We start from the raw sequence: 24,889 nt of genomic DNA on the forward strand, positions 1-24,889 counted from the left end.
AAATAATTAGTGGTTTTAGAATGGTTTTATTTAGCTTAGGTATATATATATTAAATAATTAGTGGTTTTAGAATGGTTTTATTTAGCTTAGGTATATATATATTAAATAATTAGTGGTTTTAGAATGGTTTTATTTAGCTTAGGTATATATATATTAAATAATTAGTGGTTTTAGAATGGGTTTTATTTAGCTTAGGTATATATATATTAAATAATTAGTGGTTTTAGAATGGTTTTATTTAGCTTAGGTATATATATATTAAATAATTAGTGGTTTTAGAATGGTTTTATTTAGCTTAGGTATATATATATTAAATAATTAGTGGTTTTAGAATGGTTTTATTTAGCTTAGGTATATATATATTAAATAATTAGTGGTTTTAGAATGGGTTTTATTTAGCTTAGGTATATATATATTAAATAATTAGTGGTTTTAGAATGGGTTTTATTTAGCTTAGGTATATATATATTAAATAATTAGTGGTTTTAGAATGGGTTTTATTTAGCTTAGGTATATATATATTAAATAATTAGTGGTTTTAGAATGGTTTTATTTAGCTTAGGTATATATATATTAAATAATTAGTGGTTTTAGAATGGGTTTTATTTAGCTTAGGTATATATATATTAAATAATTAGTGGTTTTAGAATGGGTTTTATTTAGCTTAGGTATATATATATTAAATAATTAGTGGTTTTAGAATGGTTTTATTTAGCTTAGGTATATATATATTAAATAATTAGTGGTTTTAGAATGGTTTTATTTAGCTTAGGTATATATATATTAAATAATTAGTGGTTTTAGAATGGTTTTATTTAGCTTAGGTATATATATATTAAATAATTAGTTTTATTTAGCTTAGGTATATATATATATTAAATAATTAGTGGTTTTAGAATGGGTTTTATTTAGCTTAGGTATATATATATTAAATAATTTGTGGTTTTAGAATGGGTTTTATTTAGCTTAGGTATATATATATTAAATAATTAGTGGTTTTAGAATGGGTTTTATTTAGCTTAGGTATATATATATTAAATAATTAGTTTTATTTAGCTTAGGTATATATATATTAAATAATTAGTGGTTTTAGAATGGGTTTTATTTAGCTTAGGTATATATATATTAAATAATTAGTGGTTTTAGAATGGTTTTATTTAGCTTAGGTATATATATATTAAATAATTAGTGGTTTTAGAATGGTTTTATTTAGCTTAGGTATATATATATTAAATAATTAGTGGTTTTAGAATGGGTTTTATTTAGCTTAGGTATATATATATTAAATAATTAGTGGTTTTAGAATGGTTTTATTTAGCTTAGGTATATATATATTAAATAATTAGTGGTTTAGAATGGGTTTTATTTAGCTTAGGTATATATATATTAAATAATTAGTGGTTTTAGAATGGGTTTTATTTAGCTTAGGTATATATATATTAAATAATTAGTGGTTTTAGAATGGTTTTATTTAGCTTAGGTATATATATATTAAATAATTAGTGGTTTTAGAATGGGTTTTATTTAGCTTAGGTATATATATATTAAATAATTAGTGGTTTTAGAATGGTTTTATTTAGCTTAGGTATATATATATTAAATAATTAGTGGTTTTAGAATGGGTTTTATTTAGCTTAGGTATATATATATTAAATAATTAGTGGTTTTAGAATGGGTTTTATTTAGCTTAGGTATATATATATTAAATAATTAGTGGTTTTAGAATGGTTTTATTTAGCTTAGGTATATATATATTAAATAATTAGTGGTTTTAGAATGGTTTTATTTAGCTTAGGTATATATATATTAAATAATTAGTGGTTTTAGAATGGGTTTTATTTAGCTTAGGTATATATATATTAAATAATTAGTGGTTTTAGAATGGGTTTTATTTAGCTTAGGTATATATATATTAAATAATTAGTGGTTTTAGAATGGTTTTATTTAGCTTAGGTATATATATATTAAATAATTAGTGGTTTTAGAATGGGTTTTATTTAGCTTAGGTATATATATATTAAATAATTAGTGGTTTTAGAATGGGTTTTATTTAGCTTAGGTATATATATATTAAATAATTAGTGGTTTTAGAATGGGTTTTATTTAGCTTAGGTATATATATATTAAATAATTAGTGGTTTTAGAATGGGTTTTATTTAGCTTAGGTATATATATATTAAATAATTAGTGGTTTTAGAATGGGTTTTATTTAGCTTAGGTATATATATATTAAATAATTAGTGGTTTTAGAATGGTTTTATTTAGCTTAGGTATATATATATTAAATAATTAGTGGTTTTAGAATGGGTTTTATTTAGCTTAGGTATATATATATTAAATAATTAGTTTTATTTAGCTTAGGTATATATATATATTAAATAATTTGTGGTTTTAGAATGGTTTTATTTAGCTTAGGTATATATATATTAAATAATTAGTGGTTTTAGAATGGGTTTTATTTAGCTTAGGTATATATATATTAAATAATTAGTGGTTTTAGAATGGGTTTTATTTAGCTTAGGTATATATATATTAAATAATTAGTGGTTTTAGACTGGGTTTTATTTAGCTTAGGTATATATATATATAAAATAATTAGTGGTTTTAGAATAGTTTTTATTTAGCTTAGGTATATATATATTAAATAATTAGTGGTTTTAGAATGGTTTTATTTAGCTTAGGTATATATATATTAAATAATTAGTGGTTTTAGAATGGGTTTTATTTAGCTTAGGTATATATATATTAAATAATTAGTGGTTTTAGAATGGGTTTTATTTAGCTTAGGTATATATATATTAAATAATTAGTGGTTTTAGAATGGGTTTTATTTAGCTTAGGTATATATATATTAAATAATTAGTGGTTTTATAATGGGTTTTATTTAGCTTAGGTATATATATATTAAATAATTAGTGGTTTTAGAATGGGTTTTATTTAGCTTAGGTATATATATATTAAATAATTAGTGGTTTTAGAATGGTTTTATTTAGCTTAGGTATATATATATTAAATAATTAGTGGTTTTAGAATGGGTTTTATTTAGCTTAGGTATATATATATTAAATAATTAGTGGTTTTAGAATGGTTTTATTTAGCTTAGGTATATATATATTAAATAATTCGTGGTTTTAGAATGGGTTTTATTTAGCTTAGGTATATATATATTAAATAATTCGTGGTTTTAGAATGGTTTTATTTAGCTTAGGTATATATATATTAAATAATTAGTGGTTTTAGAATGGGTTTTATTTAGCTTAGGTATATATATATTAAATAATTAGTTTTATTTAGCTTAGGTATATATATATATATTAAATAATTAGTGGTTTTAGAATGGTTTTATTTAGCTTAGGTATATATATATTAAATAATTAGTGGTTTTAGAATGGGTTTTATTTAGCTTAGGTATATATATATTAAATAATTAGTGGTTTTAGAATGGGTTTTATTTAGCTTAGGTATATATATATTAAATAATTAGTGGTTTTAGAATGGGTTTTATTTAGCTTAGGTATATATATATATAAAATAATTAGTGGTTTTAGAATAGTTTTTATTTAGCTTAGGTATATAAATATTAAATAATTAGTGGTTTTAGAATGGTTTTATTTAGCTTAGGTATATATATATAAAATAATTAGTGGTTTTAGAATGGGTTTTATTTAGCTTAGGTATATATATATTAAATAATTAGTGGTTTTAGAATGGGTTTTATTTAGCTTAGGTATATATATATTAAATAATTAGTGGTTTTAGAATGGTTTTATTTAGCTTAGGTATATATATATTAAATAATTAGTGGTTTTAGAATGGTTTTATTTAGCTTAGGTATATATATATTAAATAATTAGTGGTTTTAGAATGGTTTTATTTAGCTTAGGTATATATATATTAAATAATTAGTTTTATTTAGCTTAGGTATATATATATTAAATAATTAGTTTTATTTAGCTTAGGTATATATATATTAAATAATGAGTGGTTTTAGAATGGGTTTTATTTAGCTTAGGTATATATATATATTAAATAATTAGTGGTTTTAGAATGGGTTTTATTTAGCTTAGGTATATATATATTAAATAATTAGTGGTTTTAGAATGGGTTTTATTTAGCTTAGGTATATATATATTAAATAATTAGTGGTTTTAGAATGGGTTTTATTTAGCTTAGGTATATATATATTAAATAATTAGTGGTTTTAGAATGGGTTTTATTTAGCTTAGGTATATATATATTAAATAATTAGTGGTTTTAGAATGGGTTTTATTTAGCTTAGGTATATATATATTAAATAATTAGTGGTTTTAGAATGGTTTTATTTAGCTTAGGTATATATATATTAAATAATTAGTGGTTTTAGAATGGGTTTTATTTAGCTTAGGTATATATATATTAAATAATTAGTTTTATTTAGCTTAGGTATATATATATATTAAATAATTAGTGGTTTTAGAATGGGTTTTATTTAGCTTAGGTATATATATATTAAATAATTAGTTTTATTTAGCTTAGGTATATATATATATATTAAATAATTAGTGGTTTTAGAATGGTTTTATTTAGCTTAGGTATATATATATTAAATAATTAGTGGTTTTAGAATGGGTTTTATTTAGCTTAGGTATATATATATTAAATAATTAGTGGTTTTAGAATGGGTTTTATTTAGCTTAGGTATATATATATTAAATAATTAGTGGTTTTAGAATGGGTTTTATTTAGCTTAGGTATATATATATTAAATAATTAGTGGTTTTAGAATGGGTTTTATTTAGCTTAGGTATATATATATTAAATAATTAGTGGTTTTAGAATGGTTTTATTTAGCTTAGGTATATATATATTAAATAATTAGTGGTTTTAGAATGGGTTTTATTTAGCTTAGGTATATATATATTAAATAATTAGTGGTTTTAGAATGGGTTTTATTTAGCTTAGGTATATATATATTAAATAATTAGTGGTTTTAGAATGGTTTTATTTAGCTTAGGTATATATATATTAAATAATTAGTGGTTTTAGAATGGTTTTATTTAGCTTAGGTATATATATATTAAATAATTAGTTTTATTTAGCTTAGGTATATATATATTAAATAATTAGTTTTATTTAGCTTAGGTATATATATATTAAATAATGAGTGGTTTTAGAATGGGTTTTATTTAGCTTAGGTATATATATATATTAAATAATTAGTGGTTTTAGAATGGGTTTATTTAGCTTAGGTATATATATATTAAATAATTAGTGGTTTTAGAATGGGTTTTATTTAGCTTAGGTATATATATATTAAATAATTAGTGGTTTTAGAATGGTTTTATTTAGCTTAGGTATATATATATTAAATAATTAGTGGTTTTAGAATGGGTTTTATTTAGCTTAGGTATATATATATTAAATAATTAGTGGTTTTAGAATGGGTTTTATTTAGCTTAGGTATATATATATTAAATAATTACTGGTTTTAGAATGGGTTTTATTTAGCTTAGGTATATATATTAAATAATTAGTTTTATTTAGCTTAGGTATATATATATATTAAATAATTAGTGGTTTTAGAATGGTTTATTTAGCTTAGGTATATATATATTAAATAATTAGTGGTTTTAGAATGGTTTTATTTAGCTTAGGTATATATATATTAAATAATTAGTGGTTTTAGAATGGGTTTTATTTAGCTTAGGTATATATATATTAAATAATTAGTGGTTTTAGAATGGTTTTATTTAGCTTAGGTATATATATATTAAATAATTAGTGGTTTTAGAATGGTTTTATTTAGCTTCGGTGTATATATATATTAAATAATTAGTGGTTTTAGAATGGTTTTATTTAGCTTAGGTATATATATATTAAATAATTAGTGGTTTTAGAATGGGTTTTATTTAGCTTAGGTATATATATATTAAATAATTAGTGGTTTTAGAATGGGTTTTATTTAGCTTAGGTATATATATATTAAATAATTAGTGGTTTTAGAATGGTTTTATTTAGCTTAGGTATATATATATTAAATAATTAGTGGTTTTAGAATGGTTTTATTTAGCTTAGGTATATATATATTAAATAATTAGTGGTTTTAGAATGGGTTTTATTTAGCTTAGGTATATATATATTAAATAATTAGTGGTTTTAGAATGGTTTTATTTAGCTTAGGTATATATATATTAAATAATTAGTGGTTTTAGAATGGGTTTATTTAGCTTAGGTATATATATATTAAATAATTAGTGGTTTTAGAATGGTTTTATTTAGCTTAGGTATATATATATTAAATAATTAGTGGTTTTAGAATGGGTTTTATTTAGCTTAGGTATATATATATTAAATAATTAGTTTTATTTAGCTTAGGTATATATATATATTAAATAATTTGTGGTTTTAGAATGGTTTTATTTAGCTTAGGTATATATATATTAAATAATTAGTGGTTTTAGAATGGGTTTTATTTAGCTTAGGTATATATATATTAAATAATTAGTGGTTTTAGAATGGTTTTATTTAGCTTAGGTATATATATATTAAATAATTAGTGGTTTTAGAATGGTTTTATTTAGCTTAGGTATATATATATTAAATAATTAGTGGTTTTAGAATGGGTTTTATTTAGCTTAGGTATATATATATTAAATAATTAGTGGTTTTAGAATGGTTTTATTTAGCTTAGGTATATATATATTAAATAATTAGTGGTTTTAGAATGGGTTTTATTTAGCTTAGGTATATATATATTAAATAATTAGTTTTATTTAGCTTAGGTATATATATATATTAAATAATTTGTGGTTTTAGAATGGTTTTATTTAGCTTAGGTATATATATATTAAATAATTAGTGGTTTTAGAATGGGTTTTATTTAGCTTAGGTATATATATATTAAATAATTAGTGGTTTTAGAATGGGTTTTATTTAGCTTAGGTATATATATATTAAATAATTAGTGGTTTTAGACTGGGTTTTATTTAGCTTAGGTATATATATATATAAAATAATTAGTGGTTTTAGAATAGTTTTTATTTAGCTTAGGTATATATATATTAAATAATTAGTGGTTTTAGAATGGTTTTATTTAGCTTAGGTATATATATATTAAATAATTAGTGGTTTTAGAATGGGTTTTATTTAGCTTAGGTATATATATATTAAATAATTAGTGGTTTTAGAATGGGTTTTATTTAGCTTAGGTATATATATATTAAATAATTAGTGGTTTTAGAATGGGTTTTATTTAGCTTAGGTATATATATATTAAATAATTAGTGGTTTTATAATGGGTTTTATTTAGCTTAGGTATATATATATTAAATAATTAGTGGTTTTAGAATGGGTTTTATTTAGCTTAGGTATATATATATTAAATAATTAGTGGTTTTAGAATGGTTTTATTTAGCTTAGGTATATATATATTAAATAATTAGTGGTTTTAGAATGGGTTTTATTTAGCTTAGGTATATATATATTAAATAATTAGTGGTTTTAGAATGGTTTTATTTAGCTTAGGTATATATATATTAAATAATTCGTGGTTTTAGAATGGGTTTTATTTAGCTTAGGTATATATATATTAAATAATTCGTGGTTTTAGAATGGTTTTATTTAGCTTAGGTATATATATATTAAATAATTAGTGGTTTTAGAATGGGTTTTATTTAGCTTAGGTATATATATATTAAATAATTAGTTTTATTTAGCTTAGGTATATATATATATTAAATAATTAGTGGTTTTAGAATGGTTTTATTTAGCTTAGGTATATATATATTAAATAATTAGTGGTTTTAGAATGGGTTTTATTTAGCTTAGGTATATATATATTAAATAATTAGTGGTTTTAGAATGGGTTTTATTTAGCTTAGGTATATATATATTAAATAATTAGTGGTTTTAGAATGGGTTTTATTTAGCTTAGGTATATATATATATAAAATAATTAGTGGTTTTAGAATAGTTTTTATTTAGCTTAGGTATATAAATATTAAATAATTAGTGGTTTTAGAATGGTTTTATTTAGCTTAGGTATATATATATAAAATAATTAGTGGTTTTAGAATGGGTTTTATTTAGCTTAGGTATATATATATTAAATAATTAGTGGTTTTAGAATGGGTTTTATTTAGCTTAGGTATATATATATTAAATAATTAGTGGTTTTAGAATGGTTTTATTTAGCTTAGGTATATATATATTAAATAATTAGTGGTTTTAGAATGGTTTTATTTAGCTTAGGTATATATATATTAAATAATTAGTGGTTTTAGAATGGTTTTATTTAGCTTAGGTATATATATATTAAATAATTAGTTTTATTTAGCTTAGGTATATATATATTAAATAATTAGTTTTATTTAGCTTAGGTATATTATATTAAATAATGAGTGGTTTTAGAATGGGTTTTATTTAGCTTAGGTATATATATATATTAAATAATTAGTGGTTTTAGAATGGGTTTTATTTAGCTTAGGTATATATATATTAAATAATTAGTGGTTTTAGAATGGGTTTTATTTAGCTTAGGTATATATATATTAAATAATTAGTGGTTTTAGAATGGGTTTTATTTAGCTTAGGTATATATATATTAAATAATTAGTGGTTTTAGAATGGGTTTTATTTAGCTTAGGTATATATATATTAAATAATTAGTGGTTTTAGAATGGGTTTTATTTAGCTTAGGTATATATATATTAAATAATTAGTGGTTTTAGAATGGTTTTATTTAGCTTAGGTATATATATATTAAATAATTAGTGGTTTTAGAATGGGTTTTATTTAGCTTAGGTATATATATAATAAATAATTAGTTTTATTTAGCTTAGGTATATATATATATTAAATAATTAGTGGTTTTAGAATGGGTTTTATTTAGCTTAGGTATATATATATTAAATAATTAGTTTTATTTAGCTTAGGTATATATATATATATTAAATAATTAGTGGTTTTAGAATGGTTTTATTTAGCTTAGGTATATATATATTAAATAATTAGTGGTTTTAGAATGGGTTTATTTAGCTTAGGTATATATATATTAAATAATTAGTGGTTTTAGAATGGTTTTATTTAGCTTAGGTATATATATATTAAATAATTAGTGGTTTTAGAATGGGTTTTATTTAGCTTAGGTATATATATATTAAATAATTAGTGGTTTTAGAATGGGTTTTATTTAGCTTAGGTATATATATATTAAATAATTAGTGGTTTTAGAATGGTTTTATTTAGCTTAGGTATATATATATTAAATAATTAGTGGTTTTAGAATGGGTTTTATTTAGCTTAGGTATATATATATTAAATAATTAGTGGTTTTAGAATGGGTTTTATTTAGCTTAGGTATATATATATTAAATAATTAGTGGTTTTAGAATGGTTTTATTTAGCTTAGGTATATATATTAAATAATTAGTGGTTTTAGAATGGTTTTATTTAGCTTAGGTATATATATATTAAATAATTAGTTTTATTTAGCTTAGGTATATATATATTAAATAATTAGTTTTATTTAGCTTAGGTATATATATATTAAATAATGAGTGGTTTTAGAATGGGTTTTATTTAGCTTAGGTATATATATATATTAAATAATTAGTGGTTTTAGAATGGGTTTATTTAGCTTAGGTATATATATATTAAATAATTAGTGGTTTTAGAATGGGTTTTATTTAGCTTAGGTATATATATATTAAATAATTAGTGGTTTTAGAATGGGTTTTATTTAGCTTAGGTATATATATATTAAATAATTAGTGGTTTTAGAATGGGTTTTATTTAGCTTAGGTATATATATATAAATAATTAGTGGTTTTAGAATGGGTTTTATTTAGCTAGGTATATATATATTAAATAATTAGTGGTTTTAGAATGGTTTTATTTAGCTTAGGTATATATATATTAAATAATTAGTGGTTTTTAGAATGGGTTTTTATTTAGCTTAGGTATATATATATTAAATAATTAGTTTTATTTAGCTTAGGTATATATATATATTAAATAATTAGTGGTTTTAGAATGGGTTTTATTTAGCTTAGGTATATATATATTAAATAATTAGTTTTATTTAGCTTAGGTATATATATATATATTAAATAATAGTGGTTTTTAGAATGGTTTTATTTAGCTTAGGTATATATATATTAAATAATTAGTGGTTTTAGAATGGGTTTTATTTAGCTTAGGTATATATATATTAAATAATTAGTGGTTTTTAGAATGGGTTTTATTTAGCTTAGGTATATATATATTAAATAATTAGTGGTTTTAGAATGGTTTTATTTAGCTTAGGTATATATATATTAAATAATTAGTGGTTTTAGAATGGGTTTTATTTAGCTTAGGTATATATATATTAAATAATTAGTGGTTTTAGAATGGGTTTTATTTAGCTTAGGTATATATATATTAAATAATTAGTGGTTTTAGAATGGTTTTATTTAGCTTAGGTATATATATATTAAATAATTAGTGGTTTTAGAATGGTTTTATTTAGCTTAGGTATATATATATTAAATAATTAGTTTTATTTAGCTTAGGTATATATATATTAAATAATTAGTTTTATTTAGCTTAGGTATATATATATTAAATAATGAGTGGTTTTAGAATGGGTTTTATTTAGCTTAGGTATATATATATATTAAATAATTAGTGGTTTTAGAATGGGTTTATTTAGCTTAGGTATATATATATTAAATAATTAGTGGTTTTAGAATGGGTTTTATTTAGCTTAGGTATATATATTAAATAATTAGTGGTTTTAGAATGGTTTTATTTAGCTTAGGTATATATATATTAAATAATTAGTGGTTTTAGAATGGTTTTATTTAGCTTAGGTATATATATATTAAATAATTAGTGGTTTTAGAATGGGTTTTATTTAGCTTAGGTATATATATATTAAATAATTACTGGTTTTAGAATGGGTTTTATTTAGCTTAGGTATATATATATTAAATAATTAGTGGTTTTATAATGGGTTTTATTTAGCTTAGGTATATATATATTAAATAATTAGTGGTTTTAGAATGGTTTTATTTAGCTTAGGTATATATATATTAAATAATGAGTGGTTTTAGAATGGGTTTTATTTAGCTTAGGTATATATATATTAAATAATTAGTTTTATTTAGCTTAGGTATATATATATATTAAATAATTAGTGGTTTTAGAATGGGTTTTATTTAGCTTAGGTATATATATATTAAATAATTAGTTTTATTTAGCTTAGGTATATATATATATTAAATAATTAGTGGTTTTAGAATGGTTTATTTAGCTTAGGTATATATATATTAAATAATTAGTGGTTTTAGAATGGGTTTTATTTAGCTTAGGTATATATATATTAAATAATTAGTGGTTTTAGAATGGGTTTTATTTAGCTTAGGTATATATATATTAAATAATTAGTGGTTTTAGAATGGTTTTATTTAGCTTAGGTATATATATATTAAATAATTAGTGGTTTTAGAATGGTTTTATTTAGCTTAGGTATATATATATTAAATAATTAGTGGTTTTAGAATGGTTTTATTTAGCTTAGGTATATATATATTAAATAATTAGTTTTATTTAGCTTAGGTATATATATATTAAATAATTAGTTTATTTAGCTTAGGTATATATATATTAAATAATGAGTGGTTTTAGAATGGGTTTTATTTAGCTTAGGTATATATATATATATTAAATAATTAGTGGTTTTAGAATGGGTTTTATTTAGCTTAGGTATATATATATTAAATAATTAGTGGTTTTAGAATGGGTTTTATTTAGCTTAGGTATATATATATTAAATAATTAGTGGTTTTAGAATGGGTTTTATTTAGCTTAGGTATATATATATTAAATAATTAGTGGTTTTAGAATGGGTTTTATTTAGCTTAGGTATATATATATTAAATAATTAGTGGTTTTAGAATGGGTTTTATTTAGCTTAGGTGTATATATATATTAAATAATTAGTGGTTTTAGAATGGTTTTATTTAGCTTAGGTATATATATATTAAATAATTAGTGGTTTTAGAATGGGTTTTATTTAGCTTAGGTATATATATATTAAATAATTAGTTTTATTTAGCTTAGGTATATATATATATTAAATAATTAGTGGTTTTAGAATGGGTTTTATTTAGCTTAGGTATATATATATTAAATAATTAGTTTTATTTAGCTTAGGTATATATATATATTAAATAATTAGTGGTTTTAGAATGGTTTTATTTAGCTTAGGTATATATATATATTAAATAATTAGTGGTTTTAGAATGGGTTTTATTTAGCTTAGGTATATATATATTAAATAATTAGTGGTTTTAGAATGGGTTTTATTTAGCTTAGGTATATATATATTAAATAATTAGTGGTTTTAGAATGGGTTTTATTTAGCTTAGGTATATATATATTAAATAATTAGTGGTTTTAGAATGGGTTTTATTTAGCTTAGGTATATATATATTAAATAATTAGTGGTTTTAGAATGGTTTTATTTAGCTTAGGTATATATATATTAAATAATTAGTGGTTTTAGAATGGGTTTTATTTAGCTTAGGTATATATATATTAAATAATTAGTGGTTTTAGAATGGGTTTTATTTAGCTTAGGTATATATATATTAAATAATTAGTGGTTTTAGAATGGTTTTATTTAGCTTAGGTATATATATTAAATAATTAGTGGTTTTTAGAATGGTTTTATTTAGCTTAGGTATATATATATTAAATAATTAGTTTTATTTAGCTTAGGTATATATATATTAAATAATTAGTTTTATTTAGCTTAGGTATATATATATTAAATAATGAGTGGTTTTAGAATGGGTTTTATTTAGCTTAGGTATATATATATATAAAATAATTAGTGGTTTTAGAATGGGTTTATTTAGCTTAGGTATATATATATTAAATAATTAGTGGTTTTAGAATGGGTTTTATTTAGCTTAGGTATATATATATTAAATAATTAGTGGTTTTAGAATGGTTTTATTTAGCTTAGGTATATATATATTAAATAATTAGTGGTTTTAGAATGGGTTTTATTTAGCTTAGGTATATATATATTAAATAATTAGTGGTTTTAGAATGGGTTTTATTTAGCTTAGGTATATATATATTAAATAATTACTGGTTTTAGAATGGGTTTTATTTAGCTTAGGTATATATATATTAAATAATTAGTGGTTTTATAATGGGTTTTATTTAGCTTAGGTATATATATATTAAATAATTAGTGGTTTTAGAATGGTTTTATTTAGCTTAGGTATATATATATTAAATAATTAGTGGTTTTAGAATGGGTTTTATTTAGCTTAGGTATATATATATTAAATAATTAGTTTTATTTAGCTTAGGTATATATATATATTAAATAATTAGTGGTTTTAGAATGGGTTTTATTTAGCTTAGGTATATATATATTAAATAATTAGTTTTATTTAGCTTAGGTATATATATATATTAAATAATTAGTGGTTTTAGAATGGTTTTATTTAGCTTAGGTATATATATATTAAATAATTAGTGGTTTTAGAATGGGTTTATTTAGCTTAGGTATATATATATTAAATAATTAGTGGTTTTAGAATGGGTTTTATTTAGCTTAGGTATATATATATATTAAATAATTAGTGGTTTTAGAATGGGTTTTATTTAGCTTAGGTATATATATATTAAATAATTAGTGGTTTTAGAATGGGTTTTATTTAGCTTAGGTATATATATATTAAATAATTAGTGGTTTTAGAATGGGTTTTATTTAGCTTAGGTATATATATATTAAATAATTAGTGGTTTTAGAATGGGTTTTATTTAGCTTAGGTATATATATATTAAATAATTAGTGGTTTTAGAATGGGTTTTATTTAGCTTAGGTATATATATATTAAATAATTAGTGGTTTTAGAATGGTTTTATTTAGCTTAGGTATATATATATTAAATAATTAGTGGTTTTAGAATGGGTTTTATTTAGCTTAGGTATATATATATTAAATAATTAGTGGTTTTAGAATGGGTTTTATTTAGCTTAGGTATATATATATTAAATAATTAGTGGTTTTAGAATGGGTTTTATTTAGCTTAGGTATATATATATTAAATAATTAGTGGTTTTAGAATGGTTTTATTTAGCTTAGGTATATATATATTAAATAATTAGTGGTTTTTAGAATGGTTTTATTTAGCTTAGGTATATATATATTAAATAATTAGTGGTTTTAGAATGGGTTTTATTTAGCTTAGGTATATATATATTAAATAATTAGTGGTTTTAGAATGGGTTTATTTAGCTTAGGTATATATATATTAAATAATTAGTGGTTTTAGAATGGTTTTATTTAGCTTAGGTATATATATATTAAATAATTAGTGGTTTTAGAATGGTTTTATTTAGCTTAGGTATATATATATTAAATAATTAGTTTTATTTAGCTTAGGTATATATATATTAAATAATTAGTTTTATTTAGCTTAGGTATATATATATTAAATAATTAGTGGTTTTAGAATGGGTTTTATTTAGCTTAGGTATATATATATTAAATAATTAGTGGTTTTAGAATGGGTTTTATTTAGCTTAGGTATATATATATTAAATAATTAGTGGTTTTAGAATGGGTTTTATTTAGCTTAGGTATATATATATTAAATAATTAGTGGTTTTAGAATGGTTTTATTTAGCTTAGGTATATATATATAAAATAATTAGTGGTTTTAGAATGGGTTTTATTTAGCTTAGGTATATATATATTAAATAATTAGTGGTTTTAGAATGGGTTTTATTTAGCTTAGGTATATATATATTAAATAATTAGTGGTTTTAGAATGGTTTTATTTAGCTTAGGTATATATATATTAAATAATTAGTGGTTTTAGAATGGTTTTATTTTGCTTAGGTATATATATATTAAATAATTAGTGGTTTTAGAATGGGTTTTATTTAGCTTAGGTATATATATATTAAATAATTAGTGGTTTTAGAATGGGTTTTATTTAGCTTAGGTATATATATATTAAATAATTAGTGGTTTTAGAATGGTTTTATTTAGCTTAGGTATATATATATTAAATAATTAGTGGTTTTAGAATGGTTTTATTTAGCTTAGGTATATATATATTAAATAATTAGTGGTTTTAGAATGGTTTTATTTAGCTTAGGTATATATATATTAAATAATTAGTTTTATTTAGCTTAGGTATATATATATAAAATAATTAGTTTTATTTAGCTTAGGTATATATATATATTAAATAATTAGTGGTTTTAGAATGGTTTTATTTAGCTTAGGTATATATATATTAAATAATTAGTTTTATTTAGCTTAGGTATAATTTTCCACGTTTTGAATTCATTCTTTAATTGCTGACTGTTTAAATGCAGTGTATTTAGCTTTAATTGCTGACTGTTTAAATGCAGTGTATTTAGCTTTAATTGCTGACTGTTTAAATGCAGTGTATTTAGCTTTAATTGCTGACTGTTTAAATGCAGTGTATTTAGCTTTAATTGTGCAACTACGCTTGTATTTATATATATATATATATAGGGCCAAAAGTATGTGGACACCCTTTCAAATGAGTGAATTTGGCTATTTCAGCCACACCCGTTGCTGACATTAAACTGGCCTGTACTGGATGGCTCGGTGACTTTCAACGTGACACCGTCATAGGATGCCACCTTTCCAACAAGTCAGTTCATCAAATTTCTGCCCTGCTAGAGCTGCCCCGGTCAACTGTAAGTGCTGTTATTGTGAAGTGGAAACGTTTAGGAGCAACAACTGCTCAGCTGCGAAGTGGTAGGCCACAGAACGGGACCACCGAGTTCTGAAGCGCGTAGCGTGTAAGCATCTTCTGTCCTCGGTTGCAACATTCACTACCGAGTTCCAAACTGCCTCTGGAATCAACGTCAGCACAATAACTGTTCGCCGGGAGCTTCATGAAATCAGTTTCCATGGCCGAGCAGCCGCACACAAGCCTAAGATCACCATGCGAAATGCCAAGGGTTGGCTGGAGTGGTGTCAAGCTCGCCGCCATTGGACTCTGGAGCAGAGGAATCGCGTCCTCTGGAGTGATGCTTCACCATCTCACGCTACCTGCTCGAATGCGTAGTATCAACTGTAAATTTGGTGGAGGAGGAAAAATGGTCTGGGGTTGTTTTTCATGGTTCGGGCTACACCCCTTAGTTCCAGTGAAGGGAAATCTTAATGCTACAGCATACAATGACATTGTAGACAGTTCTGTGCTGCCAACTTTGTGGCAACAAAGCCCTTTCCTTTTTCAGCATGACAATGCTCCCGTGCACAAAGCTAGGTCCGTACAGAAATGGTTTGTTGAGATCGGTGTGTAAGAACTTGACTGGCCTGCACAGAGCCCTGACCTCAACTCCATCTAACACCTTTCAGGTTAATTAGAATGCAGACTTCGGGCCAGGTCTAATCGCCCAACATCAGTGCCTGACCTCCCTAATGCTCTTGTGGCTGAATGGGAGCAAGTCCCCGTATCAATGTTCCACATCTAGTGGAAAGCTTTCCCAGAAGAGTGGAGGCTGTTATAGCACCAAAGGGATGAGCAACGGCATATTAATGCCCATGATTTTGGAATGAGATGTTCGACGAGCAGGTGTCCACATACCTTTGGTCATATAGTGTATATTGTGAATACGTTTTTTTAAAATCGAGATATGAGGGGAGGTTACCAAGAACCCGATGGTCACTCTGACAGAGCTTCATAGTTCCTCTGTGGAGATGGAAGAACCTTTCAGAAGGACAACCATCTGTGCTGCACTCCACCAATTAGGCCTTTATGGTAGAGTGGCCAGACTGAAGCCGCCACTCAATAAAAAGCACATGACAGCCCGCTTGGAGTTTGCCAAAAGGCACCTAAAAGACTGAGACCATGAGAAACAAGATTCTCTGGTCTGATGAAACCAATATTGAATTATTTGGCTTGAATGCCAAACGTCTTGTCTGGAGGAGACCTGGCACCATCCTTACGGTGAAGCATGGTGTTGGCAGCATCATGCTGGGGGGATGTTTTTCAGCTATAAGGACTGGGAGACTAGTCAGGAAATCCTTGTGAAACCCAGCTCCAGAGCACTCAGGACCTCAGACAGGGGTGAAGGTTCACGTTCCAACAGGACAACGACCTTAAGCACAAAGCCAAGACAACGCTTCGGGACAAGTCTCAGCCAAAGCCCAGACTTGAACCCGATCAAACATCTCTGGAGAGACCTGAAAATAGCTGTGCAGTGATGCTCTCCATCCAACCATCCAAACTCCCCAAATACTGGTGTGCCAAGCTTATAGCGACATACCCAAGAAGACTGGAGGTTGTAATCGCTGCCAAAGGTGCTTCAACAAAGTACTGAGTAAAGGGTCTGAATACTTAAGTAAATGTGATAGTTCATTTTTATTTTTATTAGCAAAACATTTTACAACTGTTTTTGCTTTGTCATTATGGGGTATTGTGTGTAGATTGATGAGGATTATTATTATTATTTTTTAAATAAGGCTGTAACGTAACAAAATGTGGGAAAAGTCAAGGGATCTGAATACTTTCCGAAAGCACTGTTTATAGCCTAGTTCCTCGCAAATAGATGGTCTCTTTATTGTCCCTATACTTGGGTGGTGGCTTTCAGTCGCCTCTCGGATGTCTGTCTCTGTCCTTGTGGAGGGAGGCCAGTGGGACCTGTCGTAACGGTCTGAAGGGGAGGCTCACAGCTGTGATATGATAAGCGTCCACTCGTGCTTTATTGAATTATCTCTGCTGGTGTCCGATGCCACACACTCGTTCACTGCAGGGGAGCCCCATCTCCCTATTCTTCAGTGTCTCACCTCTCTCCCCATCTCTATTCTTCCCTTTTTCTTTACCATATCTTCTCCTATTCTTCAGTGTGTCTAGTCTCCACAGCCTGTACTCCTTTCCTCGGGGATTAACTCGCCACCATGCCCTCTAATTCCAGATTATGTAAATCTAATACCACCCTGGCTGCACTTTTTATTTTACCAATTCAATATGACACTGCAAAGTTACTCTACCAACCTATGTGATAACTATGGAACAGATATGTCATTAAATGCCCTTTACTTCCTAGGGGAGGGGCGGAGCTACTGTTTGGCAGCGTGAAGGAGCATCATGTGACCCTGCCCAACCAATCAGAACCCTGTGAGTACAAATTGTTTAGCAACATTTTTGTTGATCAATTGTCAATGAATATTTACTTTCATTTACTATATATTTTTTAAAGAGACATTACTTGAAGCCAAGTATAGGCCCTGATTATGCAGTACAGACTGATTCTGCACAGTTCTGTTTTAAAACAGACCACTAACTGAATTCAGTTTAAATTCAGTGACAGAAGGATGATGGAGGTGTGGTATTTCTGCCTCCTCTGATTGCCTCCCCTCCCCCTCTTAATTGATCCTGAGAAAATAGCCTTTCTCTTCCATGTGACTAAACAAAACTCAACTGTCACGTGCATAGATGACTTCATTAGTTCAATATATCTCCTCCCTTTCTCCTCTAACGCCGGCTAAAAGGGAGGAGGGGGTTGTGCGTTAGCCGCTCTTGTGGCCCCTACTCAGCGGGAGCTAATATGCAGACACAAAACCCCAGTAAATCATGCTGCTCTCTCTCTTTCTCCTGCATCCATCTCTCTCTCCCACCACTGTTGTCCTTGCCCTCTCCCTTCTCTCCCCCTCCCTCCATCACTCTCTCTCTGACCTCTCTCAGCCCTTGTTCACATGGTGCCTGGACAGCTGTTGAGCTGGCCATGCTAGCCAGTGGCCTGCCTGCCTGTCTGGTTGCCTTGGCCCCTCAGTTCGGCCAACCCCCCCCCCCCCCCCCCCCCCCCCCCCCTTCTCCATTGAAAATCGGGTATAAAACAGTCCACTCCACCCCCCTCATCTCCCCTCTCTCATTCCAGTCTTTCCTCAGTAACCATGGTGTTGGAGCCCCCTCCTTCCTTCCCTCTCCAGCACCACCAACATCTGTGAGCCACCCCGGGCCTCGACCCATTCTTCTCCTAACTGTTCCATTATTAGGCCTCATTCACTTGTAAATGCAGCCAGTGATACTGATGATGGGTCTTCCATCCACAACGCAGAGTCAGGGAGGAAAGGAGAGTTAGGGGTGGCTGTGGAGGAGAAGAAGAAGAAGGAAGGGGGCCCAGGAAGGGGCGTTTGGGTATTTGGGGACAATTGTGACAAAGCCTCCAAGTTCTTTTTGTGTAAAAATCATTTTGGGGGGTTGGCGGGATGGACGAGTGGCCCTGTTTCCTCTCTCTATCCACCTGTTCCTGTGCTCTCCTGGTGGAAATAGGGAAGTGAAAGTAGGTAGAATGGAGGAAAAGGTCTCCTAAAACTGCCGAGCTCATCCCCAGAGGAGGAGCTCAACACACTCAACTGGTTTTATTCCTTTCTTTCATAGTACAGCACCTCAGAGCCATCCCCTGTGATTTACTCCTTTCTTTCATAGTACAGCACCTCAGTCATCTCCTGTGATTTACTCCTTTCTTTCATAGTACAGCACCTCAGAGCCATCCCCTGTGATTTACTCCTTTCTTTCATAGTACAGCACCTCAGTCATCTCCTGTGATTTTATTCCTTTCTTTCATAGTACAGCACCTCAGAGCCATCCCCTGTGATTTACTCCTTTCTTTCATAGTACAGCACCTCAGTCATCTCCTGTGATTTTATTCCTTTCTTTCATAGTACAGCACCTCAGTCATCTCCTGTGATTTACTCCTTTCTTTCATAGTACAGCACCTCAGTCATCTCCTGTGATTTTATTCCTTTCTTTCATAGTACAGCACCTCAGAGCCATCCCCTGTGATTTACTCCTTTCTTTCATAGTACAGCACCTCAGTCATCTCCTGTGATTTTATTCCTTTCTTTCATAGTACAGCACCTCAGCCATCCCCTGTGATTTACTCCTTTCTTTCATAGTACAGCACCTCAGCCATCCCCTGTGATTTACTCCTTTCTTTCATAGTACAGCACCTCAGCCATCCCCTGTGATTTACTCCTTTCTTTCATAGTACAGCACCTCAGCCATCCCCTGTGATTTACTCCTTTCTTTCATAGTACAGCACCTCAGAGCCATCTCGGGTCTAGATCTAGATAATCAGTGACATTGAAATCATTCTATTCGTAAACAGAACCAAAGTAGGAGGAGGGACGGTGGAAAATGTTTTTATAGTGGAGGCCAAAGGCACATCTTTTTTGTGTCCTGTTTTGTCATATCCTTTTTAGCACACTACCGTTCAAACGTTTGTGGTCACTTAGAAATGTCCTTGTTTTTGAAAGAAAAGCAATTGTTTTGTCCATTTTTAAAATAACATCAAATTGATCAAATATACAGTGTAGACATTGTTAATGTTGTAAATTACTATTGTAGCTAGAGACAGCAGATTTTTTTTATGGAATATCTACATAGGCGTACAGAGTCCCATTATCAGCCACCATCACTCCTGTGTTCCAATGGCACGTTATGTTAGCTAATCCAAGTTTATAATTTTAAAAGGATAATTTATCATTAGAAAACCCTTTTGCAATTATGTTAGCACAGCTGAAAACTGTTTTGCTGATTAAATAAGCAATAAAACTGGCCTTCTTTAGGCTAGTTGAGTATCTGGAGCATCAGCATTTGTGGGTTCGATTACAGGCTCAAAATGGCCAGAAACAAAGACCTTCCTTCTAAAACTGGTCAGTCTATTCTTTTTCTGTGAAATGAAGGCTATTCCATGTGAGAAATTGCCAAGAAACTGAAGCTCTCGTACAACGCTGTGTACTACTACTCCCTTCACAGAACAGCGCAAACTGGCTCTAACCAGAATAGAAAGGAAAGAGGAGTGGGAGGCCCCGGTGCACAACTGAGCAAGAGGACAAGTACATTAGTGTCTAGTTTGAGAAACAGACGCCTCACAAGTCCTCAACTGGCTGCTTCATTAAATAGTACCCGCAAAACACCAGTCTCAACTTCAACAGTGAAGAGGCGACTCCGGGATGCTGACCTTCTAGGCAGAGTTGCAAAGAAAAAGCCATATATCAGACTGGCCAATAAAAATAAAAGATTAAGATGGGCAAAAGAACACAGACACTGGACAGAGGAAGATTGGAAAAAAGTGTTATGGACAGACTAATCTAAGTTTGAGGTGTTCGGATCATGAAGAACATTTGTGAGACGCAGAAAAGATGATGGGAGGAGTGCTTGACGCCATCTGTCAAGCATAGTGGAGTTAACGTGATGGTCTGGGGGTGCTTTGGTGGTGGTAAAGTGAGATATTTGTACAGGGTAAAAGGGATCTTGAAGAAGGAAGGCTATCACTCCATTTTGCAACACCATGCCATACCCTGTGGACGATGCTTAATTGGAGCCAATTTCCTCTTACAACAGGACAATGACCCAAAGCACAGCTCCAAACTATGCAAGAACTATTTAGGGAAGAAGCAGTCAGCTGGTATTCTGTCTATAATGGAGTGGCCAGCAGTCACCGGATCTCAACCCTATTGAGCTGTTGTGGGAGCAGCTTGACCGTATGGTACGTAAGAAGTGCCCATCAAGCCAATCCAACTTCTGAGAGGTGCTTTAGGAAGCATGGGGCGAAATCTCTTCAGATTACCTCAACAAATGGACAACTAGAATGCTAAAGGTCTGCAAGGCTGTAATTTCTGCACATGGAGGATTCTTTGACGAAAGCAGAGTTTGAAGGACACAATTATTATTTAAATTTAAAAATCATTATTTATAACCATTATTTATAGTCTTGACTATATTTCCTATTCATTTTGCAACTCATTTCATGTATGTTTTAATGGAGAACAAGGACATTTCTAAGTGACCCCAAACTTTTGTGCGTCAGAATGTATTGTATTTTTATCTTCGTTGGTTTGTTTGTCGATATGTGTGTCTGTCAATGACTGTGAGTGACCGTGTTGAAGTGTGTGAATGTCCCCTGCTAGACCCCATAGTAGAACTGTGAGGGATTGATAGGAGTCGTTTGGGTTGTTCTGACCTCCTACAAACAAAGATTTGGTCTCTGTGGCAGTGTAGTTTCCAGGGCAACCTTAACACAAAAGTTGGCCAGAGCAGAGAATGCGAGCCTAGGATGACCTTGTTGATCTGCTGTCCGCTGGACCTGTGTGTGTGTATGTGTGTGTGTGTTTGTGTGTGAGGGAGAGATAATCCCTTTCTGAATCCTCAATATTTCTCTTTAACCCCTGTGAGTGATTGATAACCCTGGCTCTGAATTCCCCCCTGCCTAAGACCCCCCCCCCCCCCCCCCCCCCCCCCCCCCCATCTACACACATCCCAGAAAATGTCTCATCACACATCTCCAGCAAGATGGATGATCCTCCCACCCACAGATAACCCCCATATCAATAGTAGTGCAACGCGCGGAGAGAACGAGGGGAATTAAGAGGAAAGAAAAAGAGAGAGAATGCTTTGAGCCTGCCGTTCAGACGCCCTCTCCCCTCCGACCCAGACAGCGCTATCCCATAATGCACCTGCATGGAGCCTGTGACGCACATTCCGCATTTTCCTCCTCCTCTCCATTGTTGTCCTCCATCATCCTCGGCCCGCCCCACCTGCGCTCTCCTACCCCTACAGCCTATGGGTGGAACACAAACAGGGTCGTATTCACTAGGCACCAAACGACAGAAAACTGGCTGAATCGGGGAGGGACTACCTGAACTCGTCCAATAAGAAACTCTTGTTTTCTGTTGCATATCCTAATGAGTACTACCCAGGACAACGAAAGCAGACCAGAGTCCAGGAGAACTTTCATCTCTGCCCCCTCAGCCACCCTGACCTCTGTCTCTCTAAAGGAAAATCGACAGTCAGGGCGGGAGGAGGAGGAGGAGGGGGGGGATTGCGATAGACTTCAGCGTTTTTTTGCGAGAGAGTAGAGAGTATCTTGCTCCCACAAAGCCGAAATTATGAGAGTGGAGTGATTGGCTTCTTTTTTTTAGAACTGTGCTGAGGTACAAGTCAATATTCATTGCCTTTGCTCTGCATCACTCTTCTTTATAGGTGCTGGCGAGAGGGAAGTGGGAGCGGGGGAAGGGGAGGGAGAGAGAGAGAGAGCGGGGGTTCTAGGCAGGGGGGGAGGAAGGAAGGTAGGCCAATCATTACACTTGTGAAGAGGTCTGACAGCCATCCAATTAACCTGATACTGCCCCCCCACACGCCTCAGAGGTGCCATATAAAGCCCCACCAAACACTTCTCCAAAACCCTACAGTACCCCCAGGTACTAGGACTGTTTTGTAACGAGCAGAGAGCCTCGATGTCTTAGACGGACTGGGTTCAACGGCTCCCATGCATGGTTTCCGCTTTATCGATGTCCGCAGAGTCACTGGTGTAGAGTAAGAGGGGTGTTAGCTCTGTGAAGAGCTCTGTCTCTGTCTGAGGGACAAGGGGTTGGCTGTCTGTGGACTGGCTCTGTCTCTGTCTGAGGGGCAAGGGGTTGGCTGTCTGTGGACTGGCTCTGTCTCTGTCTGAGGTGCAAGGAGTTGGCTGTCTGTGGACTGGCTCTGTCTCTGTCTGAGGTGCAAGGAGTTGGCTGTCTGTGGACTGGCTCTGTGAAGAGCTCTGTCTCTGTCTGAGGGACAAGGGGTTGGCTGTCTGTGGACTGGCTCTGTCTCTGTCTGAGGGGCAAGGGGGTGGCTGTCTGTGGACTGGCTCTGTGAAGAGCTCTGTCTCTGTCTGATGGGCAAGGGGTTGGCTGTCTGTGGACTGGCTCTCTCTGTCTGAGGGCCAAGGGGTTGGCTGTCTGTGGACTGGCTCTGTCTCTGTCTGAGGGGCAAGGGGTTGGCTGTCTGTGGACTGGCTCTGTCTCTGTCTGAGGGGCAAGGGGTTGGCTGTCTGTGGACTGGCTCTGTCTCTGTCTGAGGTGCAAGGAGTTGGCTGTCTGTGGACTGGCTCTGTCTCTGTCTGAGGGGCAAGGGGTTGGCTGTCTGTGGACTGGCTCTGTGAAGAGCTCTGTCTCTGTCTGAGGGACAAGGGGTTGGCTGTCTGTGGACTGGCTCTGTCTCTGTCTGAGGGGCAAGGGGGTGGCTGTCTGTGGACTGGCTCTGTGAAGAGCTCTGTCTCTTTCTGATGGGCAAGGGGTTGGCTGTCTGTGGACTGGCTCTCTCTGTCTGAGGGGCAAGGGGGTGGCTGTCTGTGGACTGTCTCTGTCTCTGTCTGAGGGGCAAGGGGTTGGCTGTCTGTGGACTGGCTCTGTCTCTGTCTGAGGGGCAAGGGGTTGGCAGTCTGTGGACTGGCTCTGTCTCTGTCTGAGGGGCAAGGGGGTGGCTGTCTGTGGACTGGCTCTGTGAAGAGCTCTGTCTCTGTCTGAGGGGCAAGGGGTTGGCTGTCTGTGGACTGGCTCTGTCTCTGTCTGAGGGGCAAGGGGTTGGCTGTCTGTGGACTGGCTCTGTCTCTGTCTGAGGGGCAAGGGGGTGGCTGTCTGTGGACTGGCTCTGTGAAGAGCTCTGTCTCTGTCTGAGGGGCAAGGGGTTGGCTGTCTGTGGACTGGCTCTGTCTCTGTCTGAGGGGCAAGGGGTTGGCTGTCTGTGGACTGGCTCTGTCTCTGTCTGAGGGGCAAGGGGTTGGCTGTCTGTGGACTGGCTCTGTCTCTGTCTGAGGGGCAAGGGGTTGGCTGTCTGTGGACTGGCTCTGTCTCTGTCTGAGGGGCAAGGGGTTGGCTGTCTGTGGACTGGCTCTGTCTCTGTCTGAGGGGCAAGGGGTTGGCTGTCTGTGGACTGTCTCTGTCTCTGTCTGAGGGGCAAGGGGTTGGCTGTCTGTGGACTGTCTCTGTCTGAGGGGCAAGGGGTTGGCTGTCTGTGGACTGGCTCTGTCTCTGTCTGAGGGGCAAGGGGTTGGCTGTCTGGACTGGCTCTGTCTCTGTCTGAG

The 24,889-nt window shown here is 30.4% G+C and overlaps 1 protein-coding gene across 1 annotated transcript in view; it reads left to right on the top strand.

The window, feature by feature from the left end:
- The window catches only part of urm1 (ubiquitin related modifier 1), a 32,441-nt gene that overhangs the window by 2,656 nt on the left and 4,896 nt on the right, over window positions 1–24,889 (top strand). The window contains exon 2 of the mRNA XM_020458219.2: window positions 18,086–18,156. Within this exon, the coding sequence (XP_020313808.1) occupies window positions 18,086–18,156 (71 nt within the window). The remainder of the gene's footprint in view (window positions 1–18,085; window positions 18,157–24,889) is intronic.

This window comes from Oncorhynchus kisutch, linkage group LG23 (genome assembly GCF_002021735.2).
Source record: "Oncorhynchus kisutch isolate 150728-3 linkage group LG23, Okis_V2, whole genome shotgun sequence".
NCBI classification, from domain to species: Eukaryota; Metazoa; Chordata; class Actinopteri; order Salmoniformes; family Salmonidae; genus Oncorhynchus; species Oncorhynchus kisutch.